The 12,562-nt window shown below is 45.2% G+C and overlaps 1 protein-coding gene across 1 annotated transcript in view; it reads right to left on the bottom strand.

Annotated features, from left to right (window-relative positions):
• The window catches only part of PIGL (phosphatidylinositol glycan anchor biosynthesis class L), a 53,126-nt gene that overhangs the window by 15,314 nt on the left and 25,250 nt on the right, over positions 1-12,562 (bottom strand). The window contains exon 3 of the mRNA XM_030962843.1: positions 3,968-4,058. Within this exon, the coding sequence (XP_030818703.1) occupies positions 3,968-4,058 (91 nt within the window). The remainder of the gene's footprint in view (positions 1-3,967; positions 4,059-12,562) is intronic.

The following is a 12,562-nucleotide window of genomic DNA, read 5'->3' as shown; positions in this document are numbered from 1 at the left end:
AAGCCCCAGGTTGCTCTTTGCTGGCAGGAACTGGTGGGACCAAAATTGGTTTCATTCACATACAAAGAAGCATTTTTTGGTCAACCCCTATTTTATAAGGAGAAGAAGGATGTGTTTAACTTTGGCTGCTGCTGCACATCAGCACTGGCAGAGAGCTCTGCAGGGCCAAGGGGCTGAGCCCTCCCTGTGGGGAGCTCATCATGAAATTCAGCACAGCTCAGGGTGAGCACAGCACCCTGGGCTTTACAGATAAGAAAAAAACCCACTCTGAAGTCACTCCTACTTAGAGTGCTACTTCCCTAAGATGACAACATCCCCCACTCACTGCAGGCAGAATAAATTCCTATTCAGGTGAATAACAGTGTGAGTCTGATAAGGGCTGGACTTGCACTAAACCTTTTTACTCAATGGGGACAGAGAGAGGGTTTGTCTCTTCCGCCTGCTCCTAGATTTTCATGTAATTTGTACAAACAGAACATTTTTAAGAGCAGCACCCTGCTGTCAAACGTGGTTGAAATTGGCCAATGGGCTCTAAAGTCTTTTGAAACATGCATGTGCACATACATATAAATACAATTGCATTATTCCTGTTTCCTTAGGAAATCAAACTAAAAACTCCAGACAAGCCAAAACACACATTTTTTCTTCTGTGGAGGTTACAAGAGAACAAACCAGAAGACTGAGATAAGAGACTTCAGTGAGCAGACTAAATAAACTAATGATTGTTTTTACAAAACTAGCTCAGGCCAACTGTGGGAGCAACAAGGCTGGGTTAGGAAATATTCTTGACATGGGAATTATCTGTTCAGAAACACCTTTGGAGGTTTTCCTTCTCCACATCTGTTTTGAAACAGAAGCTGCTGAGCTTATGTAACGTCTGAACCAGCTGAAGAGACTACAGAGAGCCCATTTTCACTTGCTGCAGTCCAGTTTACTGTTATTGTTTACTGAATTGCCTGTCTCTTCAAATAAAGGGATTTTTAAGTACAATTCCCAAGGTATCTGCACAGTGACTTGGCCAAGCTGGCATTGCTGTGTCTGATCCCTCTCAGCATACATCTGGCTCAGGGACAGCAGGGATGTCCCACCTTAAATATATCATATATCATCTAAATATCCATATAAGTAATCAGGGCTCTGATTCCACAGCACCACTGTGCTGCTCATGAGTTAAAGCAGGCAGCAATCACATGTAAATCAATCCCTCTGGCTTCAGGGATTCATTTCCTTGATAAGGAATTTGAATTTCTTTCTCACATGCTGAAGATATTTTCACACGGGAGCATTTGCTCCTTCCACATGGTGCAGCTCCTGCTGTGCTGGCTTTTAACTCCCAACCTGAACCAGGCTGATGATGAAATCAAGCAAACAATCAGGACAGGATGAGAAAACCTGAACATCTTGAAAGTGTCTGGTTTAAAAACAGGCTTAGCCAGTTCTGGGAGCGAAAGGCTGGGATAGTAAATATACCTCATGTGGAAATTATTGCTCAATGAAATCTTTAGGGCAAGAGGGAGTTCCCTCCCCACACCTGTTCTGAAATGGGAGCTGCTGCTGTTGCTGGTTTTTCTTCTGGGTGACCTTGGTATTCAGGAAATGGAGCTTTCACTGGTGGAAGCCAGAGCAGCAGCCAAGACAAACAGGTCCAGAAATCCCTTCCGGAGAGGGGAGAGCACAGAGGAAATTACTCAATTACCAGCAGAAGAGAAAACTCCTGAGAGCCCTGGAGTCCATGATCTCTCCTCACACCTCAAAGCTGAGGTTCTCCTCCTCCCTCTGGTGTCACACAGTGCTTCAAACACAGCACATATCTGCTCAAAGGTCTCTGCTTTTTAACAAGAGCCATCCCTTAAAACACCACAGCAAGCAACTCCACTTCTCATGGCCTTCCCTGAACATCTCTCCTTGCACTCCCAGAGCCCAGGGAGGCACAAACGCCCTCTGAGTCCCTTCTGAGTTTGGAGATGTCTTTTGTGTCTGATTTAGGAGCAGCAAGAGCCTGCCTGGAGCTCACAGAATACTGTGTAACCTTTTTTTACACACCAAACACTTTCTAATGTGGATCAAGATAGAGCAGCCTTGGCTGCCTCTCCCTGCAACACTGGCTTTTGCTTGGAAATCCAGCAGGCAGGAAATAATTCCTAAAGTCTATAAATTAGTTTTGGCTTTGAGTACATCATTAATTTCTGTGTCTGCACTATTTAATGTGGAGCTTGGATGAAATATATCCCTGTAGCTCCCAAAAAGATTGAGCTACTCCTGGACTTCCAGGGCAACTGAACAAATGAGTAACCATGTAATGGAAGGAAACTACAGAGAACATGAGGGACTCCTTGCCTTGCAATCCTTCCTTTCAGACATGCTGGAACTGCAGCCCCTGCTCCACTGCCAGATGGCACACAACATGTTCTGTAAATTAAGATAATAAAGATACCACTGTCCATGCTGTGACTACTGGGAGAACTGGGGAAAGTTTTCCCACTGGGATAGCTACAACAATACACACCCTCCAGTCATGCTGACTGCACTGAGCTGGTCTGAAACTCTGTTAGTTTTTGGTTTTTTCAAGGCTATTTTAACATGTTCAGCCAATTCTCTCAATTTCAACATTAGTGATAAATGGACTCAGTTTACCTTTCAAGGCAAGGCTGTTGGGTTAGGACAGCAGAGACATCACAGAGAGCAAGCTCTGAAGTTTTAAATTGCAGGATGTTTAACAAAGGTACTTAGGTACTTCTCTCACTGTTGTTGGCAAATTCAGTGTGCTCCTAAATGAACGGTATTACAGCAAATATCTGAGACCTGTGTGATTGCTTGGGACACTTCAAATAATGAACATTTCCAGAGCAGTTCATTACCAGCTGTCCCTGGTGCTGCTGCTGTGTCCTGCTGCAGTGATTTGTGCTTGGTGCTGCTCAGGGAAGAGCTGATGGCAATGCAGGGGATCCCATCCCAGGAATGTTTCCTGCTCTGCAAACCCCACATTTCCTCTTTACAGACCCCACATTCCCTGCTCTGCAAACCCCACATTTCCTGCTCAGCTCAGCTCTGTCAGTGACAGACTCCAGCCACCCTCAGCACAAACAGCTGGAGTTTAATTTTCTCCAGGCAAAGATCTAATCCTTCCTAACCATCCAGAGGAGTTCTGGTGTTTTCAGAATTTCTGCTGGGGTTTTGGTGCACTTGTCCCTGTGCCCCTGAGAATCACAAACGTGCAGTACAAATCCTCCTGTGTCTGGAGCTTTCAGATTAGATTAAAAACTATCTATTCAGGGGGCCAAAAGGCACAAAAGGAGTCCAGGAAAAGTGCATTTGTCTCTGTGCACAGCAATGAATTTCATGGAAAATTGCCTCAGGATCAATACAAAGTTGGATGCATGATGCTGGTTTTGTGCTCGTGGGGCTTTCATGCTGCGGGAGATGTGGTTTCTTGTTTTGTGAAGTGCTGAAAGGCTTTGAGAGTTTGGTGATTTTGCTGCTAATCAGTGTGTGACAGTGCCATGCCTGATCAAAGCAGGGTTCAACAGAGAAGAACAGAACACAACCTTCTCCATGCTTAGGCCCTTATTCCTGTTCTGTGGGAAAAAAACCCCCAAACTATTCCAGTGCCAGGAAATCTCCCCAGTTTAATATCCTTCAGTCCTGAACTATAACCCTGCTAATCAACCTCTCTAACACACATCTGCCAATGGGCTTCAAATCTAAGCCTAAACCTAAGTCTAAAGCCCAATTTGGCTCTCTCCATCACATGGTTACTTTAAAATACAGAAACCATTTGAAGAGTTAGAAAAGTGAAATTCTTCCATTGTTCATTTTTCAGTGGGAAGCAAAGAAAGCTCTCCTGAGAGAGAAGATACATCCTAACCTTGGAGACTCCAAGAAAGCTTCCAGAAGGAAAGGCAAAGCCCAGAACACTGGCTCAGGAGCAATGTGGCAATTGCCAGTGCTGCAGAAAGTGTCACATTACCAGGTTGATGTTCTTGGCTTTGATGTGCTCCAGGACAAGGGTGGCCAGGAGCTGAGTGTCCCACTCCACAGCAGGATCATCAGGAAGATCCCTGGAAATGAGAAGGGCCATCAGTCACTTCACTGCTGAGAACTTTGTAAAGACCACTCTGGAACAGAGAGATCATCTTAATCACAGAACGAAATCAAGATAAATTTATTTACCATATAAAACCAGCTTAAGAGTCTTACAAGCTTGGATACTGGAGGGTTGAAAGAGTAGTTCCAACACCCTCCTCATGGATTTGTCAAGGTCTCCCTTTCCTCTTACCATCAAGGCAGACTTTGTGACTGCTTTACTTCAAGCAACATCTGTTTTGTAAATCCTTTTTCTTGATTTATCCCAATCAAATTTAAAATCCCTTTAAAAACATTTTTTTCTGAAAGACTTCCCAATCACAATCTACTGGTGAATTACATTGGGAAGGTACCAAGCAAACTTCTGCTGTCATTTATTCAGGAATAATCCACTAACCACAACCAGAGGACAGCAGAGTTGTAATTATATGGCTTGGATTTGATAGTAGCTGTTCATGTGTTTATTTTGTGCTCTGCATACCCAGCTGGCATGCAGAGCACACTGTGACTGAACTCCCTGCCTGGGTATTTTGGATTGCAGGACTCTAGGGGCAGGGACCATGAGCCAAATGCAAAATAGCACCAGACAGCCAAGAGAACATTCCATATTTACACAACTGAGAGCTGAATGTGACCCCCCAGTCATTATGTTTGAATGATGCCAAGAAAACATTGCTCACAAAGTTGCAAAGGTTATTAGTAACAATAGGATAACACACAGCTGCTAAAACCCAATAATGACATGTTTAACTGGCCTTTTTCTCAGACCTTTTCCCTGCTCTGGACGTCTGATAATCACTGTGAGGTGGTTGAGCAGCAAAATGACTGCACAGCATTCTCCCACAGAGCTGGGGCTGGAGCTGAACCTCTCCAGCTGTTTGCAGCAGAGCAGGAGCCACATCCCAGCCCTGCTCAGGCCTTGCTCCCTCCCTGCTGCAGGGACATCGGCAACAAACTGCAGGGAAAGTCTCCTTGGCACATCCCAAAATAAACCTCAGCCTGGGTCTTCAGGAGAGACCTTCTGGCCACAGATTTTCCCACTGCTGTTAACAGTAGATGGAGTGGAAGGAAGAGCTTTATGTCTAAACAGACCATTAGATTTTTAGTTGTGTTACGTGTTCCTGTTCAACTCAGGCCCAAATAATGTGAATTAGAAACCCCAGCACAAGGGAAGGAGTTCCTACACCAGGCTGCACATTTCATCTCTGGCCCCTCTAGCAACAGGAAGTTTTGTGTTGTTGGCATTTCCCTCTGGGACAGACAGCACCTCTGCCTGATGGACACCAGACACCTGAATTTCAGCCCTGGGAGGATGCCCTGGTGCATCTGGTGGCTGCCTCATCAGCTTAACAAACCTGCATCTTTCACACAAACTTTCACACCTCCTGCTTGAGGAGGAAGTGGCCCAGGTGACATTGAAGATATGACCAGTCCCAGCATGTCACAACAAGCCTTAAACTGAGCACATTTCTAAATATTATTCACTTAAAACATCTCAAGAAACAGCCACACTGAGTCCAAGTGCAAGTGTGACTGTGCTTCAGTTGTTTGAATGATTCCTTCCAGGTCTGTCAAACCTTAACCTGATAATATTAAAGCAGCAAATTATCCAACAGGGATTCTTCCACTGATCACTTGCAGTGCAAATATCATTCCCCTTTTTGGACAGGGCTTAAATGGAGGAAGTGAAGAGTCCCATTAAAACAGGAAGGGTACTCCAACAGTGAGAGGTCAGGAAAAAAAAGCAGGGCTTGGAATTTATGATGTCCAGGAGGCTTTGGTGTCATAGCCACTGCACTCAGCTTTATTGGGCTGTTTCCAAAAAGGCTGCTGGGTAGTGGAGCAGGTTTTAACTAGTTTAGACAGATAAAGATCATCCTCGTCAATGGAAATGAACAGCTGGAGGCAATGGTTTAGAATCCCTGGAAACAAAACAATCTGAAGGCATGAGCAAATTAACTCCATCAACACTGAACTGATTGAGCAGGAATATTCTACCCAAAATTCTGCTTCTTTCCAGTTACTGCTGGTCACAGAGAGACCACTTACTGCCAGCAAGGATAAGGAAATATTCTTCTTGCATCATATTTGTCAGGTACAGAAGAGAAGCTGATCTTGCCAAACAAGAGACACATGCACAGAAGCACATTCCTAACTCATTAATAGCCACGATGGCCCATGGAAGCATTCCCAGCTCATTCTGCAAACACAAAAACACACACACAGCTAACTGGCAAACCCAGAGGCACCCAGGGAAGTCAGCAGAACTACATTCATTCAGCAATAAATACATTCATCTAGACTGCTCCACGAAGTGACTTTTCTTTCATGGTAAGAGTTCATATAATACTTTATGAAGTTGGAAACATGTTCCCATGATAGTAAGGGACCCACGGAAAACATGAGAGCAGTAATTTTCTGTCTGTGCTCTGGATATCAGTAATTGGGTACAACAAGGATGAAAAAGTGATGAAGAGAATCCAGTTCATCCACAGCCATGCACACAGGACAGGCTTACACGAGGTCTCCACAAGCCCAGGGAACTCTGGAGGGACATCAAACTTCAAAAACCGCTCACAAAATTATACATGAAAAAAATATTTTCCCTAATATCATAAGTAGGTTCTGCCCAAACCTGCACAGTCCCTCCAGGTGCTGCACTATTAAAATGAGCTGCACTCATTGCTTTTACCTTCAGGACCTTGTATGAGAAACATTCAGCATTTCAGTGGTTAACTGCACGCTGCCTTTCTGGCTAAGGCTGATAATGCCTCTGAGCTCAAGGTCGAAGGGCTGAGATAAAGGACTATAGAGGAGTGAAAATTAGCACATTCCCTGGAGCAGACTGGAGCTGGTCCCAGGAGACACCGTTCCCCTCCCTGTCCTCTGCCCCACAGAGCTCCTCGTTGCTGCTGTCAGTCACTGCCACACACCAAGACATAAATCCTGCACCAGCAGGTCCTGCTGCTGGAGGGGGCTGTGGGAAGGGCACAGGGCTTTGGGCACTTGGCCATATTTCCATCAAACTATTATGGTCTGGAAGGGATGTTTATGGGATTCCACGTGTCTGATATCGAATGCAGGTGGCTGCTTGGATGCAGGGGAAAATGGGGAGATGAATAGGAGGAAAAAAATATTTTTTAATGGAATAAGGCTCCAGAAGAGTTGTTTTCCCAGGAATTTGCAGTGAAACCCACGCTGTGCACTGTATAGGGAATTTACAACTGTGTCAGGGGATCTGCAGCCTCAAGAGAGGGAAATGGAGAATTATGCTGCAGTGTGGAGAAGGGTCTGTCTCTGCTCACTGATTTCAGCAGTCACAGGAAACATCATGTTCAGAAAACAAAATCCTGCACCTTCCTCTGGTGGCAAGAACCAGACAGGACCTCTGGTTTTCTCCACCTCCCTGCCAAGCTGAGCAGAGCAGACACTGGCATGTGCAGCTGCCCTTCCCAAGGTTTGCCCAGGAAGGAGGCAGTGAATGTCCTGGATGTCCTGGAGCTCCCTTGTGGGGAGCTACAAGTGCCCACAGCAAATCACATCAGCATGAGGCACCACCCCACCTTGTGCAGGTTTGGCCCTGCAGCCTCACAGCTGAGAATGAGAAATGTCCAAACTCATCATCAATCATTTCTGCCTGGTGCCAGCTCCTCTCCAGGGCTCTCCTCTGCCTGCCCTGGGCTGGAGCTGCTCTCCCACCTCAGCCTGGAACACTCTGCACTTTGCCAGCCCTGCTGGCCCTGCCAGCAGCCAGCACAGTTTTGTAGGCTCATCTTTCTAGGAACATTTGTGCTCAAGATGACCAGATTCCTGTCATTTGGGAGGTCACTTTTGGCCAAGGTAGAGATTTCAAAGCCTTCACAGATACATATTGCCAAGTTATACCCTCCTTACATGATAGACTGCTCAATCCCTGTCCAATTTTCCACTGCTCACCTTCCACAGAGCTTTCAGCAGCAGCCAGGGTGTTCAGATGGACAATCCTCTCTTGAAGCCTTCCATGTAATTTATTCTGCTCATGAACTAAGCTCTCATGACTGCTCTAAAGGTTAAGTTAAGCCCAGCAGCTGGTCTGTGTGATGGCCACGTGGCTCCACAAACAGCAAATGGGCTGTGGGATAACCTTGAGACCTGACCCTCTGTGAGCTGGGAAATCCCCAGGCCCTGGGGGCTCTGGTTACCCAGAGTCACCCCATGGGGACAGCAGGGACCTCTCTGCCCTGACATGAAACCTTTGTGGGTGGCTTTTACAGGGAGCAGGCAATAGAGTCACTTCTGAGAGATGTTAACGTCTCCATTTCCACATTCCAAGACACCAGCACCAAACTTTCAAGGTGCCCATGTGATTTTCCATCCCACTACACACCAAAAGGGTCAGCATGAAAGAGCTTTCCCATTTCTTATTGCCTTTTTATCCTGCTCAACTTTAATCAGTCCAAGGCTAGGGACCAGGAAACTTTTTGGCATAACTTCTCCTTATCCCCAGTGCCTGATTTTCCATTAAATCAGCCCAAAGGTCAGTGGGCTCATGGTGGAAGTAGGTGAGCTGCTGTGCACGAGGCTCCCAGCTGGGAACAACGACCACAAAGTGTTTGTTGGAACAGAGGATGCCCTTTGTATAAAGTTATAACTGTATGAAATGAACATCTGGGCAATGAAACTGGATCAAGAAGCAAAAGATCCCACAGAACAAAAAGAGGTGAGTGCACAATTAGTGAAAAAGCCATGTGATGACTAGAGGCAATCAGTGACCTTTATACCAGAGCTTCAAAGTAATTGAAAAAAATGTGTAAACAGAATTTCATGCTCTCCAAAGTAGAGCAGAGAATTTTATTTTTGAGATTATGCTAAAATAAGCTAAGACTGGCTAGCCCTAGGTCTTGAAGCACAGCCTCTAAATCCTGACTTTTATAACTATTTATAAATTCCTCTTCCTATAATGGGCAGTTACAGACAGGAGGGAATTATTGCTGTTAGGCTGCATGTACATCTCTGATTCAACTGAAAATAGCCCACTTAGATATATGATCAGCATCTTGCAACATCATGTTCTACAGAGAACAGATGCTGTGTGCTTATTGGAATGTAACAACCTCCAATTTGGGAGAGAAATGGACTGGAGCAGGATGCCAACTGTCAAATGAAAAGCCACCTACGACAGGGAAGCTCAAGAAATTTTTAAACCAGCAGCATCCTCCCTCTCCTCATAGTAAAGAAATACTGATTATTCTGAGAGTTGTATTTTAAGATTGGAAATAATAATCTTAGGGTTTGGTGTAGGTAGAGGGTAAAGGAAGTGGGGAAGATGTAATGACTGGAATATTAACAGTAAAATACTCTGGGAGAGCTCTGCATGTTCCCACTGAGCCATAGCCAAACTCATGGTTTTGACAGGTGACACTCCAGCTTCCTCCATCCCTCCCCAAAGACAAAGGGTAATTAGGTCCTGAGGGAACACACTTTTTTGACTTGGGCATAATCATGTGTTTCTCTTTAAAAAATAAGCATCCTTTAGTTTTAAATTCACAGGAATTATGACAGAGCACAGGACTGGTTGTTTGCAAAGACCTATCCAAATGGCCCTGTACTAATTTATTTTTTTTAATGAATTATTGATGATTTCTCAGCAGAGACTGATGTCTATTCACAGGGATGACACAATTGCTTATCATAATTTGAAATCTGGTATTCATTTGACGTCTGTGCCTCAGCGCCTTGTTGATAAATTACAGCACAAAGCTCTGCAGGAACAAGTTCATATTCAATGTCTTCAAACAAAAACAATTGATGGTTCCTTTCAAGACCAGAAATACATAGAAGCTATGATGGCTAAAGCTAATTTTAAAAAGGAACTTTAAAAAAATAGTTTGGAGAGGGCATCAGGCCCTGCTGTGTAAGACAGGAAATAAAATTCAACTCAATTATTTCTGAACTGGTATTTAGTCACAGTATTTTTATCTTCTGCTCTTCACACCAGTGAAATGGAAATAATTATATGTTTACCCCTACGTAAAGAAGTTTGGGATCCTTCTAAAGAGAAAGTTTGTTCTCTGATTTCTAGATGGAAATCTAAGATGTGTCTCAGCAATCCTGGGTACTGGGAATCCCACAGACCTGTCCTTTACTCCTTGTACTGTCTTCCCATGGGGTATTGAATCAAGTTCAACATCTTGGCCTTGACTTGAAGGTCTAGCCCAAAATATACGAAATGCTGCATAAAACTCCAAAATTATGAGTATTGTGGACAGTTCTGTCCATTTGGAGCCGAGAAGCTCTGCAACAATGATAACATTTCAAGCAGTCACGACTTCCTTAGAGGCTGGTGCCAAACACTGAATGGGCTCTCAAATCAAGTAATCACAAACTGCTTTGATTTCTACTGCAAATACCAGGAATGCTCCTGGGAACCTGTCCTTTTTAGCAGAAAACACAGTCATATTTAAAGTTCCAAATTCCCCAGGCTCTCCAGAGCTGATAAGAAAGCTGAGAGACCTCTGGGCCAAATGTCATCCCAACAATGGAGACCCCGTTTGCCAAAGCACGTGACAGGGGCTGGGTGTGTCACCCCCTGGCCACCTTGCTTTGGTCACGTAGGTGTCACCCCACAATGAGGGACACCACTTCGAGGAGGGACAGCTCCTGGGCAAAGCAGCAGCATTTCAGTTCAGTTCAGCTCCTTCCTGAGGCCAGCAAGGTGGATGGAAATGCTCAGTGGAAAGTCTGGACAGCAGACATGGACTGCAGCAGCTGGTGGCCTTTGGGAATTTCAGAGCACACTCTCAGAACCATCTGCTCTTGTCTGTGGCAGCTCCCAGGGGAGGGACAGTCTGACCTGATCCCCAAAAAGGTGGACTGGTCTCTGCTAACTCCCTGGGCTCCATTATGTGCCCTTTGGGATGTCTCTGGTCACTCTGGTATTTTGGACAGTCACAGGGGAAGGAGGCAGCCCAAAGCACCATCAGCACTGTGAGGAATGAGCATCACCAGGCCCAGATGAAGTGATCACGAATGTCCAGAATAGCTCCCAGATCATTCCTCATTATTGTTGTTGGCTTTGCCACAGTGCCTCGGAATTCTTCTGGGCCCTGACAGTCTAAGTTGCCCTGACTGAGAACAAAAAGCCCAGCAATCCCACAATCACCACAGATGTTTTTAAACTGAAATACAAATCGCCAGCAAAACCAGGAGTCTCTGAGGAGCAGACCACAGGACTTCACCCCTCCCTTAGTTTATTTTGTTTTGTAAAATGCTTGAAGAAAGGAACAGCTCAGTGGGGCAGAGCCTGGGACAGGGTGTGTTAAGCCATTCACCAAGAAGCCATGTCCAGCTCACACAAGTCCTGGCATCACTGGCTCAAGGACAGATTCCAGCTCCAGACTGGGGCAGGAGGTCTCAGTGTCCTGGCAGAAGAGCTGTAAGAGCACAGGTAGAAGGCATTAATACCCTGTTGTTCTAAGCTAGGTTTGCTCTGCAGTTCTGCCACACAAAAGGTCACACATGCATCCTAACATGCCCAGCACCTCACCGTGGAAAAGGTACAAACCCAAGGGGAAGGAACAAAAAGGCTCTCACAGCAGCCAGCAAAATCTTTCAGAGGCAAATGACTGAAATGCCACAACCTTCATATGCCAAATAAACCTGGTGACCCTTCAGCACAACCTTAATATTCAATCTGTTTGCTCTTGGAACGATAAACACACCACACTGTGTAGGCAAAACTGCAGTTCTGATCCTGGCCCATGGAAGTCAAACAGGACTTTGCTACTGACTCAATGGCCAAATCCTCAAAAAGCAGGAGAGCCAAAAACACAATCACTCCAGCCAAAGAGATAGACCTTGGTCTATCCCACATAACGAAAAATACTACAGTCAGAAACCTCAGGAGACAGCTTGTAGCCAAATCAATCCCTCAGCCACTTTAATTAATCATCTGGAAAGGGAAAGCACAGAATAGTCACTTCATGGACATTGATTTCTCATGCCAAAACTTATGTAAATGCAGATGCAACTTCAGCAGAGCTCTCCAGAGGATGATGGCCTGATTCCAAATGCAGCTTCCCATGTTGCAACGTTCCAACTTCCCTCTACCAATTCTATCCAAAAAAAGTTTCCTGACTTCTCAGCCTCCCACCAACTCCCATCTCCTGCAATCCATGTGATCAATGCAATGATATGGGAGCATTAATTCTTGCAGTCATGCTGTATCCACATAATGCTGATGTTCTGATGCCCTGGGCTATCTGGGAAATTTCAAATTTGAGTCCTACACTAAATCACTTCCTTTTAGAAGACAATGTATCAGGAAGTTAAACACCTCTCATACTCCCACAAACTTTACCGGCATGCAAAGTCTCTGCTCATGCAGACAGAAACAAGTGTCTCCTGCAGGCACTGAGAGCGCCCCAGTACCAGAGCTCCATCAGCAATCTCCTCTCTCCCTGCTCCCTCTGAAACCTCCCACAGCAGCCCGGCCAGGAAC

The sequence above is a fragment of the Camarhynchus parvulus genome, chromosome 19 (assembly GCF_901933205.1).
Source record: "Camarhynchus parvulus chromosome 19, STF_HiC, whole genome shotgun sequence".
Taxonomy (NCBI): Eukaryota; Metazoa; Chordata; class Aves; order Passeriformes; family Thraupidae; genus Camarhynchus; species Camarhynchus parvulus.
The sequence above is the reverse complement of the archived record's forward strand: the minus strand, read 5'-3'. Positions and strand labels throughout refer to the sequence as shown.